The sequence below is a fragment of the Castor canadensis genome, chromosome 16 (genome assembly GCF_047511655.1).
Source record: "Castor canadensis chromosome 16, mCasCan1.hap1v2, whole genome shotgun sequence".
NCBI lineage: Eukaryota > Metazoa > Chordata > Mammalia > Rodentia > Castoridae > Castor > Castor canadensis.
Window position 1 is genome coordinate 30,379,706 of NC_133401.1, and position 27,496 is coordinate 30,407,201.

At 43.5% G+C, this 27,496-nt stretch overlaps 2 protein-coding genes across 7 annotated transcripts; both read left to right on the forward strand.

Annotated features, from left to right (window-relative positions):
* The first annotated feature begins 54 nt into the window (after window positions 1–54).
* Znf304 (zinc finger protein 304) lies at window positions 55–12,070 on the forward strand. 3 transcript variants are annotated; one of them, XM_020170131.2, is made up of 3 exons: window positions 55–2,383; window positions 3,044–3,170; window positions 8,230–12,070. In XM_020170131.2, the coding sequence occupies exons 1-3, from the start codon at window positions 2,369–2,371 to the stop codon at window positions 9,969–9,971; spliced, it is 1,884 nt and encodes a 627-aa protein (XP_020025720.2). In that variant the 5' UTR covers window positions 55–2,368; the 3' UTR covers window positions 9,972–12,070. The 3 variants fall into 3 exon arrangements, with proteins under 3 accessions (XP_020025720.2, XP_073914615.1, XP_073914616.1); XM_074058514.1 differs by lacking the exon at window positions 3,044–3,170; XM_074058515.1 differs by lacking the exons at window positions 55–2,383; window positions 3,044–3,170 and adding an exon at window positions 3,389–7,059.
* LOC109690671 (uncharacterized) lies at window positions 3,045–27,174 on the forward strand. 4 transcript variants are annotated; one of them, XM_074058517.1, is made up of 5 exons: window positions 3,067–3,170; window positions 18,223–18,257; window positions 18,382–18,417; window positions 20,609–20,738; window positions 21,875–27,174. In XM_074058517.1, the coding sequence occupies exons 3-5, from the start codon at window positions 18,403–18,405 to the stop codon at window positions 23,326–23,328; spliced, it is 1,599 nt and encodes a 532-aa protein (XP_073914618.1). In that variant the 5' UTR covers window positions 3,067–3,170; window positions 18,223–18,257; window positions 18,382–18,402; the 3' UTR covers window positions 23,329–27,174. The 4 variants fall into 4 exon arrangements, with proteins under 4 accessions (XP_073914619.1, XP_073914618.1, XP_073914617.1 ...); XM_074058516.1 differs by lacking the exon at window positions 3,067–3,170 and adding an exon at window positions 12,223–14,913; XM_074058518.1 differs by lacking the exon at window positions 18,382–18,417 and having other exon boundaries at window positions 3,045–3,170.
* Window positions 27,175–27,496: the final 322 nt, after the last annotated feature.

Here is a 27,496-nt window from a genome sequence, read left to right on the forward strand (position 1 = left end):
CCCACTTACTATGTAAAAACACTTGGCTGGTTTTTATTACATTTCATCTCTCTTCAAATGTATAAGGCTTTTACATTCCTTCTGTTTATTAGTGTTTAAGATTAAAGTTATAATATTTTAACCCATTGTAGTTACTAATATTTTTTGCTGTCTGAGAAAGCATGATGTATTTAAACATTAATGTGTTCACCTCAGCATATGTGCTGTTGAGGATGTGTGCAGGATAATTCCATCATTTGGACTCAGAAGGAAGTAACACTTTTGTAGATAAGAGGGTTAGATTAATCTGCTTTTGCACTCCACTCTCAGATTCTTATTCAATCTGTCATTACATATTATTCACCTGGGATCACTTTCTTCAAACTTTAAATAAAATCTTTAAAGTATTACATCAGTTATTTTTTCTTTTAAATTTCTCACTTTTGGTCTCACATAGTTTTTACTTCATTCCCTTCCTTGGATGATGCATTTATTGAATATAGAAATCAGTTGCTGTTTTTTCTTTAACTGTTTCATTGTGTTGTTCCATTGTGTTTCTCACACAGAAATTTATATATGCCTAAACTATATATATATATATATAGTTGTAGTTGATATATGTCAAACTATAATTGTATATGTGATATATTTCATCTATATATGCATTATCTATGTCATTCTAAGCTTTGAGAAAGAAATATTTTAGTATGAGTTTTAGAAGACATCACCCAGAGATCTTGACATTCAGATGCACTGAATGACTAGTTATTTATTTGGTTGACACACTAATGAAGGTGTAAGAGTGTAGAACTTAGATAGTGAATAATAATAAAGAGGGTGTCTGTTGGTCAAATTGATGAATTATGATAGAATCTGGCCAGATGTCCATCAAAGTCATTTTCTTCCTCTGGTAACTCAGGAGAATAGCACATCCCATCTTCTCTTACACTCTGAGACAATACAAATAACTCTGGGCCAGCGAAATATGAATAGGAATGATTTGGAGGATGTTTTTTCATTATCACTTCTCATTAAGTCCTTCTTCTTGAGATCAGTTTCTAGGGTCTCAGTATTACTAGGATTTAGTGCTGTCTTGGGTGCTTCATGTGCAGGGGATGAGAAGATGGTGTCTGGATGCGAAGGAGGAACATACGTGGCAATCCTGAGGTGAAGTGTCAGCCTGCCCTGTAAGCCAGAGGGAAAGGGGTTTGAGTCATTGATCCTGTGAATTAAACATGTATCATTAAATGACTCATCATATGAAACCAGGTTAACTACATTGTCCACTTAAGCCTAAGTGCAATTAGCCTTGGTTGTCCATGGTTTGAGTCACATGGCCTGTAAGAATATCCTTTGGAGGAGAGACCTACTTTACTTTATGAAACTCTGTTGCACGTTTATTTTTTTAAATAAATAATTAAATGAGCCAAAAGATGTACAGGTGTGCTTTAATGCAAAATTTATTATCCGTGGTGTTACTTGCTAAGTCTGGGAGTGATTGTATTTGTGTTTTAAAGATTATGAGCAGTGACTGCAAAGAGGAGTCTCTACCGTCCTCCTATGGAAGTATCTTCAGATGATGACAAATAATAACAGCCTTCCTGTATGTAGGACTATGTGCCAGGTTCTGTGCTAAGGATATTTCAATTCACTTTCCTGGAAGTAGGTTGTAGATATTTTTCCATTTAGTTACTGGACTTTATTTTCTAGTGACTTTAAAAAGGAGGTCCAGTTCCCAAACTTGAGCTAGGCCCCCCCAACCTAGCGTTTCTTGGTCACAATCCGTAGGTCAGATGGGAGCAGAAAGATGAAATATGATTCACCTGTTGGAGACTTTTGAAGACTGGCATTGTTCCAAGTGACCAGGAAATCTGAGTGCGCCCCGTGTGAGGGGAGTTTGGCGCTCTAAGACACTTCCTCCTCCACCCTTCCTTCCCTCCAGGCCTTGGCATGGCGCCCCTTGGTATTTGCCTAACCTGCCTAGACGCAGGGTAGGAACTACATCACCCATTACTGCGTGTGTGTTGTACATGGCAGGGTTTCCGGCGCGGCCATTGTGACGTAAGCATGCGCCGGAAGTGCCCTCAGGCTGTGACGGTTTGGAGTTTGATCTGTGGAATCTAACCGGGGAGCCCAGGACTGTCCTCCGCGCTTGTGTGACGGCCCATGACGTCCGTGCTGGACCGGGCGGCCTAGCGCGGCGGACCTGCGGCCTTCCCGAGCCCTAGGCACCCGCCGTCCTCGTCGCGTCTGGATCCGGTGCCGTTTCCCCACCCGGCAGGCCCGGGCGTCCAGTGCGACCGCCATCCCGGGTTCACCCCGCGCCGGGCCCGCCGGGCCCGCCGTGCCCTGCGGCGACCCAGATTCGCACACGTCGGCGACTGCGCTGATGGACCCGGCTCAGGTGAGTAGAGGTTCCCTCAGGCCCTCACTCGCACGTGGAGATTGCGGTGTCCTGGACCCCGGACCCTCTTCGCCTCCTCCCGAGTTTACAACCGTGTGTATGTGGGAGGGTGACAGTCCTATTCTCAGGATCAACGACGTGAGACATGGATGGGTTTCCAAGGCACCAGAGCCAGCGTGGACAGGTGCTTTGTACAGAACAGTGAGTTAAGGGAAAAACCTTTGTTTTTTATGTGTTTAAGTAGCCTCACCAAATTTTCAGAGGCCTTGATATCCTTGGGTTCATGAGTATCTTACTCTCTGTGCTTGTGTCTGTGGGCCCTGAAGTGGGGCAATTATAGGTAAGTGTCTTGAATCCCGTCCAAGAGCTATGTAGAGAGGTTCCTATTACTGCCAACCAATGGAATGAGGACGGGAAGGACGTATTAAGCTTGAGAGTTTTCAGGATCCTTCAGCATCTCTGCACACTTACCTGATTTTGTTCTGTGCTGGATACAATGGTGAGACTGTTGGGGAGAGAGCAGACACTAGTGGTGCCAAGGCATGTTGGGAGACCTGAGGAGAAGTGGGACCAATGGCTGAGTATGTATGACTGAATAGCCTGGGATGCGGTGTCTTTGGAAGATGTGGTCTGTGGGCTCAACTGTCCCTGTCATGCTAGGGCTATGTGAACTTCGAAGATGTGTTCGTGTATTTCTCCTGGGAAGAGTGGGAACTCCTTGAGGAAACTCAGAGATTCCTGTACCTTGATGTGATGCTGGAAAACTTTGCACTTGTGACCACACTAGGTAAGTCTATTTGAGTCATTGCTGCATCCCAAGTTATCCCCAAAGTTAATGACTTAAAACACTAAAAGGCATTATGTCTCAGTTTCACTGCCTTAGGGTTCTGACCGCAGCTTATGTGTGTGCTCTTGGCTCAGACGTTCATGAGGTTTCAGTCAAGCTGTCATCAGAGCTGTGGTGCCATTTGAAGGCCAGTCTTGGAAGAGTCCACTACTAAGCTTAAACTGGGAGTATAATTTCCTTGTTGCCTGTTGTCCAGAGGCCTCTCTCAGCTCCTAATTATGTTTTCCTTTCTCTGATGTACCTCATAAGTTGAAAGCTGAGTTCTGGCTGAGCAAGTGAGCAAGAGATAGTGCTCAGGGTGAATGCCAAGATACCGTGATCTTGAAAGTGACACTTTCATCACTTTAAAAAAATTTTTTTTGGTGGTACTGGAGTTTGAACTCAGGGCTTCACACTTGCTAAACAGGCACTCTACCACTTGAGCCACTCTACCAACCCCACTTTTTTTTTTTCCTTTTTGATGGTATTATGGTGAACTCAGGGCCTTGAGCTTCCTAGGTGAATGTTCTACCACTTGAGCCACCCCCAAGACCATTCCATCAGTTTTGCCACATTCTCTTTCTGAGAAATGAGTCAGTAAGTCCATCTTATAATGAAGGGAAGAGGCTGACAGGAGGGCCAGAGTAGCAGGTGGGAGGGATCTCTGGAGACCATCTTTGTGGCTGCCATCCACAGGTCTTCTAACCACACCATTGTCCTTTGTGGGATTTTATCATGTCCCAGAAACAGCTCTTTTTATGTTGCCAGATCTGTGACTCTTCTCTTTTGTCTTCTATCTCTCTGTCTCTGTCTCTCTCTCTTTTCCAGGTCCTTTTGCATGCTGACACTCAGTTATAACCCCAATTCTCCCTCCTTTCTTGAGTTCCCTGCATAGGTAGTATGTGTCTAGGCTGGACTGTGTGTAGTGTCCCCTTGTCTTCCCAAGTAGTCCTAACACATACCCCTTCAAAGGTTGGAGGAAATAGTTAGGGATTCAGAGTTTTTCCCATCTTTTCAATTGATTCTACATACCTGGAGTACTCACTGGCTATGTTTCTCTTCCAATACCTGACACTTCCGTTTCGCAGGCTGTGCTCCCTTCTCAAGCCGATGTTTACTCCATGTGACTGTGTGTCACATCCATTCTGTGTGACTGGCCACATCCATTCTCAGGCACAGCCACCATGGTTGCCACTGCATAGACCTGATCTTTTTCATTTGCATTACTTCCCTTTCCTAGAAATCCTTAAAACAAATAAAACCATTGTGGAGCACATGGGGTAGAGCATTATGGTCTGATCCTGGCACTATCAGTGCCAAGAATGTGACTGGGGTTTTTGATATTAGAAGAATGTTAATCAGGTGGATTCTGGCTTGGATAGAGTTGTCTTTGTCATGATCACTCTTATAAGCCTTCAAACCCACATTGCAGGGATTCAGAAGGCTCACTGCTCTAATGAAGTCCCCCCATATATTGCACTCTGAAATTCCTGTTATGTCCATATCTTTCTTTGTTCTCAAGAACCTTCTGGCTAGTTCTCCGACACTGTGACTGGGTTTTCTCATTACAGTTGGTCAACCAGCCAGGAGATCAGGGAAATTGGCAAGAGGAAGGAAGCTTCTCCAGAGGAGTTTTGGGCTGACCATCTAGCTCCATGTGGGAAAGGTGGCCTGTATGTTAGATGCTTGTAGCCCACTTCATGAGCACAGGGCAAAAGCACTGCTGGGTTTGGAGCAGCTGTTTGTGAGTGCCTCTTATCCCACTCTGCTAAGGAAGGAGGGTGGGAGTGACTGGGGTCTTATGTCACACTCATTATTTACTGTCCCCAAGAGTAAGGGGAAAACCATCACTCTGGCAGATGCAGGTGTTAAATGCATGCTAGCCCAAGAAACTCAGAAAGTTTTCCAGGGACCTTGGACACTTATTGATGGATATGGGGGTAAGAACACCATCATGAAACAAGTATTATTGTGTCCTGGAATTGGGAGAGCACCCCTACTCCATATTGGTAGTAATCTTTCTGTATAATCTTCCTAAAAATTGGATGCCTGTTGTATTTGGAACGATATTATAGACCCTGGTGGGGGAATTTCAACTCATAGTTCAGGTAGTAAAGGCAGTATTGAGGAGGCCAAATGATCCTGTTAGTCTTCCCATCCTGAAAGTTCAGATTGCCAGATGGACATGCTGAGACTAGAGAAACCATATACGAAATGTAAGTTGAAATTTTATGAGCTACTCACAGTGCTTTCGCTAGTCCTATCATTAAAAAGGCAGATATGATGGAGAGTGACTGTCAACTATAGGGTGTTAAGTAAGGTGGGCCCTGTCATCCATGTTGTGGCACCTAGCATCACTCAGGTACTGGAAAAATACATTCTCCTTTGGCTTTGTGCATGCTGTCTTGGACATAACTAATGCTGTTTTTAGCTTTACTTACAAATGGACCCACAAGCCAGTGCACCTTCACTTGAGAGGGAAGAGCATGGACATTCCAGGTACTGTATTAGGGGTATCTACACAATCCTGCTGTGTCAGGGAAAGATGACTTGGGACCTCACTGTTCTCTTCCTACTGCTTTTGCCTAGTTCCATTGATGATATTGATGATATCATGCTTACTGGTAATGATTACACTCTTGCAGGACACAGTAGAACATCTGTGTGCTCATTTATTTGGGAATGGGCTGTCAACCCCAATAAGATTCAGGACCTTGGACCATCTGAGAAGTTCGTAGAGTGGCCTGGTAGTCAGGATAAGACCTATTTGACTCTAGGCATAGTGTTAGATAAAGTGCCAACCTTCCTCACCCCCATATGGTGAAGGATGTATAGGTTTATTGGCAGGCTTTCATTCTTCATCTAGCTCAAGCTGATTCCCATTATTGGCTGATTAAGAACTGTTCCCCAGAAGAAAGCATTTGAAACGTCAAGATTTTGATAGCCAACAGCACTTTCTTGAAGTGTTTTACTACAGGTGGAGTCACCAACTGATACTGCTGTAAAGATGTGTAGATGTCCTGTTCAGCAGCCTCAGTCATGTGTTGGATGTTTACAAAAACGTAGTGTCCTCTCCAGTAGCTTATTGACTCTCAAGCTGCAGAACATGTTAGGTCTGGTTATCTGTGATACTGCGTTACCATCCCTGGTGATCTCACAAGTCCAGAAGGGGCAATTCCTGCACCTGAAAATACTTGGTGTACAGATGGGTCCAGCAGGGGGAACCCAAGTGTCTGGAACCTATGGTATTATCAAGCCTAAATTAATGCTTTAATCTTTCCCTTCCATAGGTTGTAAATTAGGCTATTGATTTACTTCCTGGAGCTCTTGGTGGAAAAAATTGTTACTGTAATTTACATAGTTATTTTCTTGTTGTGCATGTGCCTCTGCTGTTGCTAGACTCTGCTTACACTCTACACAAATGGCCATTGTCATGCACCTATACAGTGCTCAGACCCTTACAGGCATAGCACATTGCAGGAGGCATGTGAGATTGTAAGAGTCAGAATATCCCTGACTTGATTTTCGCCAGATAATTTCCCAGAATCCTATATACAAAGAAAACCATTCACTTGGTAGGTGGAGCGTTGTGACCCTGGTGTTGTCAGTATCAGGAATGTGGCTGAGGTCCTTGATAGGAGCTTGAGATAAGTCAGGTAGATGCTGGGTGGATGAAGTCACTCTATTCCTGACCAGTACATCTGGTTTTGCTACCATCTTTGTCTTTCTTTCAGTAAGTTGCTAATAAATTGCACTTTTCCTGCCTTTGTCTTCAGTGTCACAGCATCTACGACACTGTTCTCACCTACTGGGAACAGGTTTTTCCAGAACACTCTGCCCAGAATTGGAGGTACTAATGCGATCTAAGACTATTCTGCAAAATCCAAGCCCTTCTTAGGGGGTTCTTTTTCTGATTTGTTTGTTTTGGCAGTACTGGGGTTTAAACTCAGAGCCTTGTACTTGCTAGCAGGTTCTCTACTACTTGAGCCACATCTCCAGTCTTTTTTGCTTTTTTTGCTTAGTGATTTTTCATATAGTTTTCCTTGGGGCTGGCCTCAGACTTCAAACCTCTTACCTATGCCTCCCCTGTAGCTGGGATAACAGGTCCATACCATCACACCCAGCCTGTTGGTTGAGGTGGGGTTCTCACTAACTTTTTGCCCAGGCTGTCCTCTGACCATAATCCTCCTGATGTCTGGCTTCTGAGCAGAAGTGCATCACCACTCACAGGCTCTCCTTTTTATTTTCTAGTATTTCTAATATTTTGGTTTCTCTCTGGTGTGGGCCTACCTGGTCAGTCACTCAGACACTCAGACTTTGTTGTCTTCAGACTTTCCTCTTCCAGATTCGGTGTCATCATTGTCCAGTTGTAGAGGGACAGAAAGGCCAGGTGTCTGACAGACATTACTTTAGCCACAGTAATGGATGACTGGTGAAGGCCTGGCCTGCTGACTGGGAGCTGGGGGAGGTGTTGTGTTTGGGATTGTGTTTGATCAGTCATCCTGTTTTGTATTCAGCAGGGTTTTGTTCCCAAGGCCCATTGTGCTACCTCATTTCTCTTCCTACTCCATCTCAACATTTTACCCACATGTCATTCTCTCCCCTGACCATCTCTACCATTTTGGCCTCCAGGTCTTACTGTCCTTAGCTCCTTTGCAGTGCTCTCCAGCACTGGCTGATCTAATGTGTTATGAGTTGTACACAGTTTTTGTTTGTTTTGTTTTGATTTTTTGAGACAGAGTCTCACTGTGTAGCTCAGACTTGCCTCAAAATCACAATCCTCCTGTCCTAGCCTCCCTAATGTTGGGATTATAGGCATACACCACCATACTCAGCTGATGCTTCTTGAGATTTGCTTTCTTGTGGTTTTGGGGATTGAACCCAGGGCCTTGCACATGCTAGCTATGTGCTTTCACTAAGCTACATCACCAGCTCCTGTCACTACAATGCTTCATTGTGATGAGTCTGCTGCTTCTCACCAAAGCCAAAATGCTCCTTACCAGAATGTCATTGCTTTCAGGTTGTTGGTGTGAAACAGATAATGAGGAGGCACTTTCTGAGCAGAGCATTTCCATGGAAGGAATGTCACAGACCAGAACTACTGAGTTAGGTCTATTGACCCTGAAAGCCCACCCATGTCAGATGTATGACCCACTCTTGAAAGACATTTTGTACCTGGCTGAACACCAGAAATCATATCCTATGGAGAAACTGCACAGATGTGGGTTGTGTGGGAGAGGATTCTCCATCAGTGTGACATTTCCCCAGCACCAGCAGTGTCATTGTGGAGAGAATCCCTTGAGAGGGGATGATGGAGGGACCTCATGTGTGAAGAGCTGTACAGGACATAGGGTAGGGACACCCTGTACATGCAGGGAAGAAAGCGTTGACATGCCAGACAGCTGTGGCCTCTTCCAGCAGCTGACCACACACAATGTGGTGAGTCCTCATAAAAGAACTGAGCACGTAGATTCTCTCCCACACAGCTCCAGTCTCAGAAGACATCAAGACCACCATGGTGGACAAATGAATGTAAATTACAGTGATGATGGGAAGACCTTCCTGAACACCTTTAATCTCCTTGACCACCAGATAACTCATTCTGAGGGGAAACACTATAGATGTCTACCAGGTGGAAATGTGCTCAAAGAGAAGCCTGCTCTTTTTAGTGACAATAAAATTCACAGTGGAGAAAAATCTCATGTGTGTAAGGAATGTGGAAAGGCCTTCACTCACCTGTCCTACCTAAAAATGCATCAGAAATTTCACAATGGAAAAAGATACTACACATGCAGTGAATGTGGGAAGACATTCAGCCGCAAAGATACACTTGTTCAACACCAGAGAGTCCACACAGGAGAAAGGCCCTTTAAGTGCAGTGAATGTAGCAAAGCCTTCAGTCGTAAAGACACACTTGTTCAACACCAGAGATTTCACACTGGAGAAAGGCCTTATGAGTGCAGTGAATGTGGGAAATTCTTTAGCCAAAGCTCCCATCTTATTGAGCACTGGAGAATTCATACTGGGGCAAGGCCTTATGAATGCATTGAATGTGGGAAGTTCTTTAGCCATAAATCCAGCCTCCTTAAACACCAGAGAGTTCACACAGGAGCAAGGGCTTTTGTCTGCAGCAAATGTGGGAAAGCCTTCAGCTGCAAAGACACACTTGTTCAGCATCAAATCATTCACACTGGTGCAAGGCCTTACGAGTGCAGTCAGTGTGGGAAGGCTTTCAATCGTAAAGATACACTTGTAAAGCATCAGAAAATCCACACTGGAGAAAGACCTTATGAGTGTGGTGAGTGTGGAAAATTATTTAGACATAGTTCTAACCTTATTGTACACCAGAGAATTCACACTGGAGCAAAGCCTTACAAGTGCAATGAGTGTGGGAAATGCTTTAGTCACAACTCCAGCCTCATTCTGCACCAGAGAGTTCACACTGGAGCAAGGCCTTATGTATGCAGTGAATGCGGGAAAGCCTACATTAGTAGCTCCCACCTGGTCCAACACAAGAAAGTTCACTCTGGAGCAAGACCTTATGAGTGCAATGAGTGTGGAAAATTCTTTAGTCGCAACTCTAGCCTCATTCTGCACCAGAGAGTTCACACTGGAGAAAAGCCTTATGTCTGCAGTGACTGTGGAAAAGCCTACAGCAGAAGCTCCCATCTCGCGCGGCACCAGAAAGTTCACATTGAAGAAAGGTCTCATGAGTGTGAAAATTTTGGTGACACTCTAGCTGCATCTCTTAAATTTGTTTAGCATCAAAAATTAACACTAGAGGAAGGTCTTATGAATGAGGAAATTTCCTATTTCCATCACACCAGAAAAGCTCTGAATATTCTTCATAAGGCAACCATCAGCCTACAGGTTCACCTGTCCATTCTTCTCTCCTCTCTGGAGAGATTTCCAATAAGAATCACATATGAACATTTAGTGAAATGGTTTGGGGTTTCTAAATTGTTCAGGGCTCTCCACAATTAATGTCATTGCTAGTGCCTGTGGTGCTACTGGCTCATCTTATTGCTACCAACTGTCTGTCAGTCACTCCATCCTGCTCAGGGAAGGCAGACATCTGCTCATTCTCCTATTCCCTATAGAAAGTAATGAATGTTTGTGCCCATTGAGGGTCCCCTTGTCCTCTCATTACTACATTCTGAGGAAATATAATTCTGGCCAGAAGGATTTGAGCTAGCCTCTGCTAGGTATTTCCTGATGTTTCCCTTCTTCATGGGTAGTGTTGGCCATGAACATTATAGCGATGACTTACTTGTCTTTCTGCCAAATCCCAACATTGTGACTGCCATTCCATGCTTACACAGTGATAGAAGCATACCATGATGTGATTTACTCTTGGTTCTGTTTACTGTGTGGAGTGGATCAAGAAAACAGTTGAGTCCTGCCAAAATGAAGGGAGAACTTTTGTGGCCATAACCTTTATTTGCCTCAGAGGGGACTACAGTATAGCAGAGAATGTTTCTCAGTCTACTTTTATTTAAAGTGCTCTCTTGCTATAGGCCTGCTAGGAAAACAAACAAACAAAAAATCAAAAAGAAACCTGAAGAGCATTATGTGCCAAATTCTGTGGCCTGGATGTAAGGTTATTTTTTTTTTTTGGTTTTTTTTGTGAGCTCAGTGTTCATTGAGGTTGATTTGAAAATCTTTCATGCTTCTGGAAGCAACCAGGGTTGGGTTCCTTGACTGCCACAATTTCCCCAGCATTGTTGAGGGATTAGTATCTCCCAGACATGTACAGGAGCAAGTTTCTGATATCCAGGATCATATAGGCAACTGCCATTGACTGCCAAGGCCTGCAGGGCAAGCTGGGAGTCATGCTTCGTAATAAACAATGAAGTGGGAGTAGCTGTGGCATATATTTCTGTATTCTAAAGGGTCGTTCACAGATGTCCATGCAATTATGGTTGTGTGGGAATAGGATGTACAAAGATTCTCTGAGCCTCTAGACATTTATCTCCTGTGGCCAAAGCCATGTCAGAGTACCTGCTGACTTTATGGCCATCACTGGACAGGTGGGAACCCCAGCACTTAGAAAGGGATGGGGCTTCTCTGACCCAGTTAGCACTCCTAGTGATGGAGGTGAACTTGAACTTCAGTGTTTTCCAGTTTTTGCTGACATTGAATCAGGCATCACTCTCCTAAATTGGGAGAGGCATTTGGTACAGCCAAAATGGTTGACAGATCTGACTTTCAAGAGCAATAGGAATAGGAATAGGAATAGGAATTCTTATGGGGAAAATCAGTTCATAACAGCTGTATTGAGGTATGATTAACATGCAGTACACTGCTAATATGTAAAGTGTAAAATGTGTGCTGTTCCAGTGTGTGTGTGTATACACCTGCAAAACCACCATAATGAAGGTAATGAAAAAACCAACACGACCAAAAGATCCCTTGCATCCTCTTATAATTCTACCAGCCCTTCCCAGCGTCGCACATTCATGACAACAGCAAACACTTTGCAGGACTGAATAAGTGAATAATAATGTACTTTTTTTGAGAGGGGGCTCTGGCTTTTTTCCTCTAACCATAGCTTTATTGAGATCAGTCTGTCTTTTTGCATGACTCAATTCTTAGTTTGTTAATTTGTATTGCTGAGTATTGTTCCATTGTATACCACATGTTTAGAATCCATTCAGTTGTTAATGGATGATTGGGTTGTTTGTAGTTTTTGACTATTACATATAAAGGTGCTGTGAGGATTTGCATTCAGGTTATAAGATAAGAACATTCCATTGAATAGACATGCGTGGTTTGTTTATCCATTCACTTGTTGAGAGACATATTAGTTGCTTTCAAGATTTGTCATGTATGAATAAATCTGCTACATATATTTGTGTGTAGTTTCTGTGTGAACATAAGTTTTTGACACATTTAGGTAGATACCATGGAGCATGATTTGCTAGGTTGTATATCAAGAGTGTGTTTAGTGTGGTAAAGTGCCCAGCTGTATTCCACAGTGACTGTGTTACTTTTAATTCCAGCCAGAAATGAATGACAATTGTAGTGCTCCAGTTCTTCATCAGCATTTGAATTGAAGCCATTCAAATATATACTTAATGTTATATCATTGTGGCTTTCTTTGGTTTGCACATCCCTAACGACAGGTGATTAGCATCTTTTCATATTCTTTCAAATGTGTCTTTTGCAGAAAGAAATTAAATTTGAAAGTCCAACTTACCCACCTTTTCTTTCATGGATTGTATTTTTAGTTTTTGCATCAGTTTGCTTTGTGTCAATGTAGCAAAGTAACTGACACAGGGTACTTAGGAAATAAACAGGTTCATTTTGGTCCGGTATTCTGGGAGAGAGGAAGAAGAGGAGAGGGGAAGAAGGAGAGAGAGAGAGGAAAGAGGAGAGGGAGGGGAAAGGTTGAGAGAGAAGAGGGAGAAAAGGGGAAGAGAGAGGGAGGAAAAGGGTGAGAGCAAGGAGATGGAGGAGAAGGAGAAAGGGGAATTGGAGGAAGATACAAAGAAACTGGGACTCTGCATTATTTGGTACAGTGCAGGAAGTAACCAAGTGGGGGCCATCCCCATTGGGCAGTATGGGAATATATGCCCTGAGATTAATGAATGCCAAATAAATAATAAATCTAAGAAATTACAGAACACATTTTCAGTATATCCCAGCATTTACTATGATGCCTGAAACACAGTACACTTAACTTACTGAAGATAAATATGCATCACTGCACTGCTTCCCCATTCCTTTTTACCTTTGTGGCCAGTCTTTTATTGTGTCTACTCCCATCAAACAGACAGTGGGCAATATTTTCAAGTATGAAAAACCAATTACATTGTGGAGACAAATGCATGAATGTGACTAAGGTTCATTTTCTTCTTGGACTTTGATGTCTCTTACATTTCACTGAAATCTTAGTTTCATGAGAACTGCTTTTGAATATCATTACCAATAAATCTTGGTAATTTCCATTTTGCAAGTGCTTTCCACAGGTAATTTTAACTCCCTGTGCAGATGCTATTGCAGTTATAAGTGAAATGATAATTTCTCAACAAGAAGATGAAATGATGAAATTTCATGTTTTTTCCTCATACACATATGCTTTTCCTATGAAAAATGCCACACAGTGATTTGGCAAAGAATGTATTCAGTTCTCATTTTCATTTTGTGATTGTTAAAATAACTGGAAAATGTCCTACATAAGAAGCAATAAATATTATCTGAATAAAATTTTTGCTCCCTGGATAGGAAAACAATCAGTGGCTATGCAGTCAGGAAAAATGTGGGTTTTTTTGGAATTTGTTATAGATTGGAAATAACCTACCAAAGGCTCATGTGTTGGAGGTGATTGGATCATGAGGGGACTAACTTCATTAGTGGGTTTATCCATTGATTCGTAATTTGATGGCATTATTGGGAGGTAGTGGAGGTGGGTCCTAGTTGGAAGAAGTGTGTGTGGGGTGGCCCTGGAAGGGCGTATCTTGTCCCTGGACGCTTCCCCTGTCTTTTCTCCTCCTGTCTTCCATTATATGAGCAACTTGGTTTAAGCCCATGCTCCCTGCCATGGTGTTCTGTCTCATCATGCATATGCCTAGAAGCATGGAAGCCATGACTGAAACATCTGAAACCATGAGCCAAACTAAACCCTTACTCGCTTGACTTGTTTTCTCAGGTATTTTGTTAAAAATGTCAAAAAGCTGCCTAAGAGAATCAAAGACATACTTTCACCATTTCAACCTACTTCAACCCCTCCTATCATAACTCCTCCATTTTCCCCTTTGTATAGTATGTGTTTCCCTGGACCAAAGGTACTGAAAATCATTGTTACTGTATTAATTGGTTATTGTTGCTGAGTTTGAACCCAGAGCCTCCAGCATGGTAAGCACGTGCCTCTTGCCTCAGCACCGTGAAGATTATGAAATTGGCTTTGAAACTTATTTTTACATGTAAATTAAAAAGAAGCAGAACAGTTGACAGGTACGAGGGGGTCGCAGATTGCCTTTGAGCTATGGCGCGCATGTTCCTTTAAGAACTCTGTATCACAGAGTGAAATAACAGGTCTCTAACATTTACGTGAGCATCCCAAGCTAAGGAAATCTAGATCTGGTTCTCCTGAAATCCCAGTACTTTGGAAGCTGAGGATAGAGAATGGTGAGTTGGAGGCCAGCCTGGGCTACACAGCAAGACCTGTCTCAAAAAAACAAAGGAAGAAAAGAAAATCTGGTTATGTTGCCTTTAAGGGAAGCCTTACATGTTCCAGGGTGTGGGAGCCTGGAACTCCATTTCCCAGCGTCCCTCACGGTGCCATTGGGCCTTTACCAAGTAAGGAGTGACCAAATCGCTGAGAGGAGGCGGGAACGGCGTGGAAACTCCATTACCCAGAAATCAGTCTCTCGTGGGGCGGTGATGATTGAGCCAATGAAAGCTTAAGACAGACGTGAGCGTTTACGTGTGTGCGCACTATATGGGGCGGGACTTTCGGCGTCGTCCTGGTAGTAGCCATTTTGGTTGCTCTATGGTTTCTTCCGCCGCTTAGACCTATGGAGGACTGGGTTGTCACCGAGGGGACAGAACGGAAAAATGCAAGATATTTGGGTCCCATTACCCAGAGTCGGGGATGAGGCTCCACTGAGCCACTCTGGGCACGGCGGTATCTTTGTCTCCCCTCTCCCATTCTTTCCGGGCCTGGTTGGCAGAGCCGCGCCCAGGAAGGAGCTCAACTTAGGTGGGTACTCAGTCCCCAGGCTGTCTTCTCGCCCGAATCCATCCCCGCTCAGTTCACTGCAGGTCAGGTCCCTTTGTCCACAGCACGGGCGTCTTTCGTGGGGGTTCGCGATCAACCATTGTGATGGAGGATGGAAGAGAGTTCCCGCCATGCAAAGCCCTGTAGGTGCTACAGGGCACTTTCGGGAGCACATGGGGTGTCTGTTGTTTTTGCAGGAAAGAGGAGTTGGTGGTGTCTTATCTGGAATGGCAGCCTCAACATCTGGAAGCCATGGAGGGCGAGTTGGTGGAGCGGGTCGGAAGTTGGAAGTTTAGTGTTGGGAAGCACCGGGCGCGCCAGGTGGGGGTGTGGAATTAAGGCAGGGAGACTATTAAGGAGGCTGCTGCAATGGACCCCAGGAATATCATGCTAAAGGAGGGCAGTGTGATGAAATTCTGGGTAGATTTCAAAGATTGAGCTCACAGAATTTCCTGTTTCATCAAATATGTCAGTGAAGGACTACCCCAAGTGTGGGTCCTCCCACCCCTGTCGGAAGGAATGGTAATGGAGAAATTAGCATGAGAAGCTGGTTTCAGGGAGACGATCATGGGTTAGATTTTTGTCCCAAATTCTTTTCAGATGTGTTGAGGTAGAAATAGCACATGGTAGAGGACATAAAGATTTTGTCTGAGGAAGAGGGCTGGGTTGAAGATATCAAAAGGATGGAAACTGTGAACTGGACCAGAGCATGGCTGAAGCTCAGACTGAGTAAGGGGATCTTGAGGTGGTTATTCTCCATGGTTTAAGACATGGAGGGCGGACCACGAAGAGTCCACAACCCAGGTCCTTCAGAAAAGTGCAAACCTGGCATAGGAGGGATTCCGGCCCATCACTGTTGAAAGGGATCTTGGATAGGCTAAGGAGCTGGTCTAGAATGGAGACTGTGGTGTGAGGTTGTTTAGATTGTCCACTTGTGGGCTTGGCTGATTCTCAGAACCACTCTGGGACAATAGAAAAGTGATCCAGTCTAATGGATCAGCTAGATTCCTGACCAGGCACTGCTTTTTTCCCTGTACCCAAATCTTAGGACAAGACAAGATAATTTAGTGTTGTGTCAAGAAACCCCAGCAAACTCCCTTCTGCACACTCTGTAACAGGCAGGTTTGGTTGCAGGGAGGGTTAGTGGTTGACCTGTCCATTCAACATTCCCTACAGCTCATTAACCTAAGATGTATGCAACACACACTGATTTAACTAATTAACTTAGTTAATTTAACTAATTAACCAATATGCTTCTAAAAATGTAGACACAGGCAGGCAATTAGAAGTGAAGTTATTCAGAAAGTTACATTTCTGCAAATACTTAATAATTGGTTTGACATTGGTTTACCCTAAGCATTTGCTTACAATGGAAAATTTTAATACCACATCCTCTAAAATCTTAAAAAGCTAAAAATGTACGCACAGTTTCAAAATCATACATTATTTGTACTGAAAATTTACAAAACTTCTATGGATGGCAGTAGCTGATACATAGGATATGCTACTAATATATTTTTTAAATTTTTACTTTATTCATATGTGCGTACAATGTTTGGGTCATTTCTCTCCCTTCCCCCCACCCCCTCCGTTACCCCTCGCTACCCAGCAGAAACTATTCTGCCCTTATCTCTAATTTTGTTGAAGAGAGAGTATAAGCAATAATAGGAAGGACCAAGGGTTTTTGCTAGTTGAGATAAGGATAGCTATACAGGGAGTTGACATGCATTGATTTCCTGTACATGTGTGTTGCCTTCTAAGTTAATTCTTCTCGAACTAACCTTTTCTCAAGTTCCTGGTCCCCTTCTCCTGTTGGCCTCAGCTGCTTTAAAGTATCTGCTTTAATTTCTCTGCGTTGAGGGCAACAAATGCTATCTAGTTTTTTGGGTGTCTTATCTATCCTCATACCTTCCTTGTGTGCTCTCGCTTTATCATGTGATCCAAGTCCAATCCCCTTGTTGTGTTTGCCCTTGATCTAATGTCCACATATGAGGGAGAACGTACAATTTTTGGTGTTTGGGGCCAGGCTAACCTCACTCAGAATGATATTCTCCAATTCCATCCATTTACCTGCAAATAATAACATTTCGTTCTTCTTCATGGCTGCATAAAATTCCATTGTGTATAAATGGAATTTATACATTCGTCAGTGGTGGGGCACCTTGGCTGTTTCCATAACTTGGCTATTGTGAATAGTGCCGCAATAAACATGGGTGTGCAAGTGCCTCTGGAGTAATCTGTGTCACAGTCTTTTGGGTATATCCCCAAGAGTGGTATTGCTGGGTCATAATGGTAGATCAATGTTTAGCTTTTTAAGTAGCCTCCAAATTTTTTTTCAGAGTGGTTGTACTAGTTTACATTCCCACCAGCAGTGTAAGAGGGTTCTTTTTTCCCCGCATCCTCGCCAACACCTGTTGTTAGTGGTGGTGCTAATCATGGCTATTCTAACAGGGGTGTGGTGGAATCTTAGTGTGGTTTTAATTTGCATTTCCTTTATTGTCAGAGATGGTGAGCATTTTTTTGGCCATTTAAATTTCTTCTTTTGAGAAAGTTCTGTTTAGTTCACTTGCCCATTTCTTTATTGGTTCATTAGTTTTGGGAGAATTTAGTTTTTTAAGTTCCCTATATATTCTGTTTATCAGTCCTTTTATGTGTAGCTGACAAATATTTTCTCCCACTCTGTGGGTGGTCTCTTCAGTTTAGAGACCATTTCTTTTGTTGAGCAGAAGCTTTTTAGTTTTATGAAGTCCCACTTAACTATGCTATCTCTTAGTTGCTGAGCTGCTGGGGTTCCATGGAGAAAGTTCTTGCCTATAACTATTAATTCCAGAGTATTTTGTACTGTTTCCTGTACCAACTTTACAACTTTAGAGTTTGGTATTATTAGATATTAAGATCCTTGATCAATTTTGAGTTAATATTGGTATAGGGTGATAAACATGGATCTAGTTTCAGTTTCTTGCAGTCTGCTAACCAGTTTTCCCAGCAGTTTTTGTTGAAGAGGCTGTCTTTTTCCATTGTATATTTTTAGTGCCTTTGTCAAAGACAAGTTGGTTATAGTTGTGTGGCTTCATATCTGGGTCCTCTATTCTGTGCTACTAACATTTGATACCAATATGAACCCTGTGAGGTAGGAACCATTTGTGTTTTGAGACAGGGTCTCAATCTGTAGCCCAGGCTTGTCAGTAGCTCTCTATCCTCCTGCCTCAGCCTCCCGAGTGCTGGGATTGCAGGCATGCATCCCCACACCTTGAGGTAGGAACCATTCTTATCCTCTGTTTTCTTTTCCAGAATCAAACATCTAAGAAGCTCTGATGTCTGAGGAGGTGAGTTTATACATTTAGCTTGAGATCAGTCTGTTCGAAGGCAGGGCCAAGGGGCAGTGGTCCAGCTTAGCCTGTAGGATTCCACCATAGCTGCCCATTTCTCTTGGCTTCCTTCTTTCTTCAGGTCACCTAGGCGGTGGTAGAAATGGATCCTGCATGGGTGAGTAGAGGGTTTTGTGCTTTTCACCCATCCCAGTTACCTCCCAGCTGGCTTTGGAACCCCAGTAAAAGGAAAAATATCACTGTCTATCCTTCTCCCTCTCTTATGTCCGAGGACTTTCAGGCATAAGAGACTTTCAGTTTCATCAGCTTGGGATCCTGCATTTGGTCCTGAGTTATATGGAGTGGTTCCCATTTTTGACAGCTGATGGGGTAAGATGTATCAGAGTATCCTGGGCACACAATCCAGAATGTTTGCACGCGTGGAGGCAAGATTCCACGGAGTGGCCTTTGTTATATGTGGTATAAATGGGAGCAATGAGAAGGATGAGTAGAGGCCTGAGGTTCTGTGGGAGGTGAGAGCTGGGGAAGATTTGAAGCAAAAGACGGCAGTGAGATGACCCAGACTGAAGAGACTCCCTCTGACTACAGAAGGTATTTTGAATTAGTATTGCCACATTTGATGATACAGAAAGTGAGAGAGAGATGAGTGAGTGGGGTGAGATCAAACAGGAATTACGGATGACCTTTTTTTGGTCTTCTTTGGAAGAATGAATAGATGCTCCAGCTAAGATGGAGGAATTTTCAGAGGGACTGTGAGGAGTGAGTATTGTCCATATCACACTTGTTCTAGAAACTCCTAGTGGAGGAGTTCAGGTTGGAGACATCACAACTTACTGACTGGTGTGTGCATGGGAAGGAAGCTATAGATTGAAATTAGGAAGTAGCATCTCTGAGTTACCATGCAATGCCATTTGGGGATAAGAAGTGAGAGTGAGGGGTCTCACAACTGGGTCACGTAGGTGGGCATTTTGATGGCAGTGAAAGAGATGCAAGGACAGATGATGTGTGTATGTTCAAGTGTGAGTGTGTGTGTGAAATAGGGAGTGGTATGTAGGAGCAAAAAAGACTACTATGTTTTTTTTGGCAGTGCTGGGGTTTGAACTCAGGGCCTGAGACTTGCTAGGCAGGTGCTGTACAACTTGAGCCACACCACCAGCCCTGCAGCTGGATTTTAAATGAGGTTTTGGTGGGCAAGGTGCTTTGTGGGACAGGGTGTGCAGTATAGAGGCTGGAGATGGCTAGGAGTGTATGAGAGCTCTATGAAGGCCTACGTGAAGTGAGAAGGAGCCAATGACAAAGCCTTCAGAGCAGTGCTTTGGGCTGTCCCTGGTGCTAGGGGAGCTTGGGGTTCTGGGGCAGGACTGATGCTGAATTGGAAGCTGAGTATGTTTGTGATGTACTTTGTGTTACTATGTGCAGAGTTAAGAGGTGATAGACAGGCCTGTGGTGTGGACTGGGAGATGTCTAGAATTACAGTAGTGGAGGGGCAGGGGCTGTGGTTGGAGTACAGTTCAAACAGTGTTGCACAGGCTGGAGGAGTGTGGATGGATAACCCAGGCCCTGGCATTGGGCACATGAGTATGGGTTTGGTTATCTGGAAAGCAAAATCTGGGGGACCTCAGGGAAGATGGCTAGCCAGAAGGGATGTGTTCTGCATACCAGGCCCACAGTACTAGACATAGTAATCAAAGAAAATGAGGAGAGAAAGGGTGCCATTGTCACCAGGAGTTCATGTCTCTTCCATATTGGGAAAGCATGGAGGAAACTGAACTGTGGACAGATGTATGGGGAGAAGGAGTGGAACCTGAAGAGAGGAAAGTACAGCAGTGATTATACTTCTAGGGTTATAATTTATGGGTGAATGAATGATAAGATGAAACAATAAAAGAAGGTATGTATTCCCTGCATTTTCCCAAGGAGAGTGCACACTACCTAACACAGGACCACATGGCAAAGAACTGACCTGGTCAGGAGGCATAAGACAGAAATGAGGGGGTAGCTTAGGACATAGCCTTTATTGGGGTTCCCAGGAGAAAGACAGGGTGGGGCTGGTTGGGAAGCTTAAGTTTGGCTAGTTTGAATAGTTCCAGCATAGCTGGAGCACAGGAGCTATCCTTAATTTTCTAGTACTTTGTCCCTGGGTTGACTAAGGACAAGGGAAATACTGGGTGGATCTGTGAGAGTTAGATAAGGAGGTTGTTCAGTATATGGGCTGTACATAGCACAAGAGAGGAAAACAAACTTCACTGGTATTTCAGCCCTGTAATTAATAGGTGCTAAATAAGTCAATACAAAATTTAGGAAAACTGAAAAGAAGCTGCTCATCTGCTCACCTGTCTCCATTGTAGCAGGGCCATGTGGTCTTTGAGGATGTGGCCATATATTTCTCCCAGGAGGAGTGGCGGCAACTTGATGAGGCTCAGAGATTCCTGTACTGTGACGTGATGCTGGAGAACTTGGCACTTTTGTCCTCACTAGGTAAGACCCTCATACCCACCTCAGTGTTCTGGTTTGGGCTGTGTTTTCCCTATTGGAGTGGGCATTTTTGTCTTCCCACACCAAGACCACACTATGCACAAAACTGCTTCTACCAAAGCAGCCCCATCCCTGCTGCCCTGAGGGCTTGCACAAAAGGGGTGGGGTCAGAAATGCTTACTTTGTCTTAGCAAGCCCAATGACCTTGCCTATCCCTGAACACCTTACTCTGTCCACATGTATGATATTTCCATGCTCCTGGTTGTCCCCTTGCTCTTGCTGATACTTTTGGTGCCTTCCTGTGCCTGCAATTTCTAGCACTGACCTGGTCACTAATTTGGGAGACCACTGGATTGACTCTGTGGTAGTTTTCTCTGATATCTTTGTGATCATAGAATATGGAACACTGTTGGGTGGATCTCTGGGCATGCTGTCCACCTTTCCCTGTGTTTCCTCTTGGGCTTGCCTCTTCCAAGCCCTATGTAGTTTGTCACCCTGAGTGATGACAAGATCCACCTGAGAGTGGATATTACTTTAGAAATTGTGACAGAGGCTTACAGGGATACCACTCTGGTGCTTGAGAGTTGGGAAGGGTGGGACATCAGAGCTGGGTTCAGACCACATTGGGAACCTGTCCTTTGTCCACCAGTGTTTTAGGCCAGGGCCAGTGGCCACACCATGTTTCTAACTTTTCTTCCACAATTTTGCTCTTGATTTCCTGCCCGCCCTTACTCCTCCCATGTTCTTTCTGTGGCCTGCACCTCTCACTGTTCCTTTCCACTGCTCCCTTTGCAGGCCTCCAACATATTATTTCCACTTAAGAAATCTCTGGCCCTGAACACAGCCTTCTTCACACTTTTTCCTAGTTACCAGCAGCCATAGCCTGTCAGGTTTTACAGAGGAGCAGATTGGAGATCCTGCCTCTTTTCCCTGCATTGTACCTTTTCTTTCTGTGTTCTTACTCATTTCCAGGGATCTTCCATCATGAGAGCTTACCAGGCCCAGCTCTGCACAGCAGGTCTTCCTCTTAGTGGCTTTATGTCCAGTGCCTGTCAGCAGTGCCATGTTTGACACACATTTGTGATGGGGGTCCCCTCCCACTAAAGTCAGCATGCACTTCAGCATTTCTGTTTTTATAGGTTGTTGGGATGGAGCCAAGGATGAGGAAGCACCTTCTGAGCAAAGTGTTTCTGTAGGAGCATCACAGGTCTGGATCCCAAAGCCAGGTTTGTTTACTCAGAAGACTCAGCCTAGTGAGACATGTGACCTGCTCTTGAAAGACATTTTGCGCCTGGCCAAGCACAATAGAGCACAAACAGAACAGAAGATACATACTTGTGAGGAAGAGCTTTACCAGTCCAAAAAGCAGATAGGAGATCCTTGTAGAAGGGACAGATGGAGAGTTTCATTTTTGAAGAACCACAGAGTTCACATGGCAGAGAAGACGTCTGCATGCAGGGAGGGTTGGAAGGAATTGCCAGCCACCTCAGACCTTCTCCCACGCCAGGTCCCTTGTTGTGGGTGGAAGCCAGACAGGGAAGCCAAGGGTGGGGGAGCCAGGCAACCTGGACACAGTGATTGCATGTGCAGTGAATGTGGGAAAGCCTTCAAGTGCAAATATTCACTTGTTGAGCACCAGAAAATCCACACAAGAGAAAGGCCTTATGAGTGCAACAAATGTGGGAAATTCTTTAAGTACAATGCCAACTTCGTAAAACATCAGAGAACTCACAGTGGAGAAAGGACTTATGAGTGTAGGGAGTGTGGAAAATCTTTTCTGTACAACTATAGACTCATGAGACATAAGAGAGTTCATACTGGGGAAAGGCCTTATGAGTGTGAAATCTGTGGGAAATTCTTTCGGTACAGCTCCACATTCTTTAGACATCAGAGAGTTCACACTGGAGAAAGGCCTTATGCATGTAATGAATGTGGGAAATTCTTTATGGACAGCTCCACGCTCATTAAGCATCAGAGAGTTCACACTGGAGAAAGGCCTTACACATGCAGTGAGTGTGGGAAATTCTTTAGGTACAACTCCACACTCATTAGACATCAGAGGCTTCACACAGGAGAAAGGCCTTATGAGTGCAGCATATGTGGGGAATTCTTTAGGTACAACTCCAACCTCATTAAGCACTGGAGAAACCACACTGGAGAAAGACCCTATAAGTGCAGCGAATGTGGGAAAGCCTTTAGGTACCACTGCAGACTCATTAGACACCAGAGAGTCCACACTGGAGAACGGCCTTATGAATGCAGTGAATGTGGGAAATTCTTTCGGTACAACTCCAACCTCATTAAGCACTGGAGAAATCACACTGGAGAAAGGCCTTATGAGTGCACTAACTGTGGGAAGGCCTTTAGCCACAAACATATCCTTGTGGAGCACCAGAAAATCCACACTGGAGAAAGACCTTTTGAGTGCAGTGAATGTCGGAAGGCCTTCATCAGAAAGTCCCACCTGACTCATCATCAGAAGGTCCACAGTGAGGAGAGGCTTGTGTGCTCCCTGAATGTGGGGAATTCTTTCGGTACAACTCCAGCTCCATTAAACATGAGCAATTTCACAACGGAGAAAATTTACCATTGATCATTTCAATTGGAGAGTTAATGTGTTATAATTTCACATTTTAATACAATGAACTTGTTTCATTTTGCAGAAGTGAAACTGTTCTCGTTAAACAGGATCCTTATTCCTCTTCCCTACCGTCCCGGCTTCTATGATTCTGTATCTGTGAATTTGATACCTGTTTGTCCATTGTATCAGTGCAATAATGCAGTATGACTTTTGTGACAGGCTTATTTCACTGTGGATAACTTCCCAGAGGTTCACCTGTGCTGCAGCATGTGTCAGAAATCTCTCAGAGAAGCAATGCTCCACTGTCTGTATACCACATTGCTTTATTCGTTGAGTAACAGACACTTGGTTATTAGGGATGATGCTGTTACGAAGATGAGTGTAAAAAAGCTGTTTGAAACCCTGTTTTCAAGTCTTTGATTCATATACAGAAAGAGAAATAGGGGGTCATGAAGTAACTTTTAGGAACAGTTTTCCATAGTCCCTGCACTGAACCATTTTCTATTCCCTCAGACAGTACACAAAAGTTCCAGTCTGTCTTTGTCCTTGTCAGTGCTTCATTTGGGTGTTTTTGACTTCTTTGTTTCTTGAGTGTGTGTGTATGTGTACGTATGTGTATGTATGTGTGTTTTGTGTGTGCGTGAAGCATTTACCCTATTGGTATTATGTGGGACACTGCATTTTTCACTTTTATATGGTTAATTACTAGTGTTGTAGGGCATCTTTTCTTATGCTTGTTAGGAGAAACCTTTTCAAGTCTTTCTCCCATTTAATGGGATTATTTAGTTTTTTTGTTGAATTGGAATTTTAAAAAGATATACTGGATTTTAATTCCCTAAGTACATGATTTTCAGTTTTTCTTTGCCCATAGGTTGCCTTTAATTCTGTTATGCCCTTTGATGAGACTTTTATTTTTTTGAAGTCCAGTTTGCCCCTTTTTACCTATGCTTTTCTTGTTAGATCCAAGAAATTACTGTCAAATCCAGTGTCATGAAGCATTTTCCCTTTATTCCAAGAATTTCATATCCATAGACCTTAGGTCTTGCTATTTTGCCCAGGCTGCCCTCAAACTCCTGGGATCAAGCAGTCCTCCTGCCTCAGCCTGCTGAGTGGCTGGGTCTACAGGAGTGCACTACTCTGCCTGGCTTCGGTTTATTTTTGTTTAAGATATTTGCAAAACCACCAGCTTTGTGCTTTTGTATGTGGATATCTAGCTTTCCAAGCATCACTTATTAAAAGACTGCCTTTCTTCTATTGAATAATCTTGGTATCCTTTTAAAAACCATTTCACCAAATATGCTGGGATTTATTTCTGGACATTATTGGTCTTTATATGATAGTACTACAAGTTAGATATATACCTTTAAAAAATACTATCTTAAGTGCATTTGGATGTCTAGGCTAGAAGTAATCTATATCTGCAACTATACTTCCCTTATTGGACTCTCACACTCTGAGTCACTATGTGTCAGCCCAAATTGTTCACATTAGCCAGTCTCCTGGGAACCTGGGAAACAGCTAAGCAATCCAGTTGCCTTATAGAAGCTGCTTCTTCAACTTCAGGGTGCTAGTACCCTGCCCCCCCAGTGTAAGTCTGCACGGGGCCCTGTCAGTTCTTTCTTCTTTCCCAGCTGTAAAACTAGTTCTGTTGTTCATATATCCACATATGTTATTTCTTGTTACAAAAGAACTTTATATTTTAAAAAGCAACTCTACTCAGATATTAAAAGTGCAGTGGAGACCAGGTACTGTATGGTTCACACCTGTAATACTAACTACTTGGGAAGCAGAGATAGGGAAGATGGAGTTCACTCAAGGCGTAAAGTTCGAGAGACCCCATCTCAACCAATAAAAATGTGGGCATGGTGGCGCACACCAGCTTGATGTGAAGAATAAGTAGGATTGCAGTCCAGGCTGGTCCAGGCATAATGTGAAACCCTATATCAAAAAATAAAGCAAAAAGGGCTGGAGGCATGGCTCGAGTGGTAGAGTGTCTGCCTAGCAAGCTCAAGACCTGAGTTCAAACCCTAGTACTGCCAAAAAAAAAAAAAAGTGCAATGGGCTAGGGTGCGTAGAGCACTTATCTAGTGTGTGCAAGGTCCTGAGTTCTATCCCCAGCACTGCAATAAAATATACAAATGTAGTGACTACTGGAAAGTCCTGCCATTTTCCTGATCTCATTCAGCAGTTCACACTGGAGAAGGACCTTGGGGATGCAGGCAAGATGTTCTTTCTTGGGCTGGTGGTAAGTGGTAGTAGAGTGCCTGCCTGGCAAATGTGAGGCCCTGAGTTCAAGCCCCAGTACCGCCAAAAAAAAGATACTCTTTCCTTAACATAGTTCAGTCGAGTGAAGCTCTAGGGAGTAACTTTGTGAAAAGAGAGCCAGCAGTTGAACCTCTAACATCCATATGAATGTTACTATCTTGCTAACTATATGGTAAGCTTGTAAACTGCATTTACTTTTGAATTTGTTCACCAACTGGCAGAGAGTAAGTAATACCTTAGTCATGTTAAAATACTTCGGCATGTCATCACGCAGAGAGTCCGTGTGGAGGATTCGCTGATCACATGATTGCACTGAGGCCCTCACTTTCCCCCTCATGATTGTTTGGGTTGTGGGCATCAGCTTTAGGTAGAGGACATGAGTTGGCACTGATTAGCAGCTTAAAGGAAGTTTTACTTCTTCAGGGGCATTATTGATCATCTTGTGATTCTGAGAATGGGTTTTTCTCATCTCCAAGTCATCTGCACCATGACCTCTTCCTCATTAGTTTTTGTGATGGTAAGTGTCATATTGTTTAAGCTACCTTAAGTCTTGGGGATCTTTTTACTGTGTTCTTTTTAACTGGTCTCTGCTAGAATGAAAGAACGTTTCGTACAGTTTTTGTGGGGCCTCTGCTTTGTGTGCTCCTGAGGGGGGAGTAAAGAGAGAAAGATTGGTTCCTGTCCATATTTGGATCAATTTTCATTGCCAGGAGAAGCCTGGAAAAGTCTGAAGGACTTTTGCACAAATCTCATGCTCTGAATAAAGGATTATTTGTATTTCCCAAAGTCATCTCGAGGACAGGGTAGTTGCCTTGATCTTCAGGATATTTGGCATGAATTGGATATGTTTGCTGTATTCCCCTGCACTGTAGAGACAGCTGTCTCTGACCTGCCAAAGAGTTGTGTGTCCTGAAGTTGTGTCCTTGGCTGTGGACATTTGGGACCAAGTGGGAGCTAAACTCTGCAAAAAAAAAAAAAAAGTACTAGTTGTGTTTATAATAAGTGGGACAGACTGAAGTACAGTGGGTGACCCTCCCCTTCCCCCAAGAGCATCCACAAATGTCCCATTGATATGACAGTGTGGGGTGAGGTTAATATACAAGTTGGATGGATCTGAAATCTGTGCATGTTCTACAACCAAGGTCATTGCCCGAGCAATGAGTTCAAAAGGTTAATGGATTTCTGTAGCCTGCCTGGGGTATTATTTTGCAACCATAGTTGCACTGGCAGGAAACTTATGACCGAGAAGAGAGGGATAATAGTCCCTGGGTCTTCATGACCAAGCAATTATTCCTTGTGACTCAAGTGACCATGACCTTCACTGCCCTCCAGTTTAGGCTGCCACAAAGCCAGAGTTGATCCACCTAAGACAGTACAGGGTATCAATAGAGTCAGTACCACTTCGGTCATGTTGTGACATTTTCTAGGGGAAGGGCAGATCCAAGTGTTATATGGAATTCGTATTTCTTAACAGCTTTATTGAGGTATCAATGACATTAAACTACACTTATTAAATGTAATGTGTATTTTTTATATGTATGAACAATGAAACCATCATCAAAGTCATGGTAATAAATTTAACAGTTGCACTAATAGTTTTTTTGGCTCTTCTGTATTTTCTTCCAGCCCTGCACATTCTCTCAATCCCAGGTTGCCACTGGTTTGATTACTAACACTATACCTTAGCTTGGATTTTCTAGAATTTCTATAAATGAGATCCTATAGTTATTCTTACATAGATGCTAATTTTAAGCATTTTACAAATACTTGTTTATGTTGTGTATGGAAAAACACCCTCTAGATTTTTAAGAGTAATCCAGGGGCTGTGCTGCATTATGGAGTTTCATTGTGTAGAAACAGCAAAGGTGCAAGGTGCTTTAGCTTCTGACAGTCACTGAGCAAAAGCATTGTTTAG

Coding starts and splice junctions, on each gene's coding strand:
- Znf304 (XM_020170131.2), top strand. Junction 3,171..8,229: donor TGCACTTGTGACCACACTAG/GTAAGTCTATTT, acceptor CATTGCTTTCAG/GTTGTTGGTGTGAAACAGAT.
- LOC109690671 (XM_074058517.1), top strand. Junction 20,739..21,874: donor GGCACTTTTGTCCTCACTAG/GTAAGACCCTCA, acceptor CTGTTTTTATAG/GTTGTTGGGATGGAGCCAAG.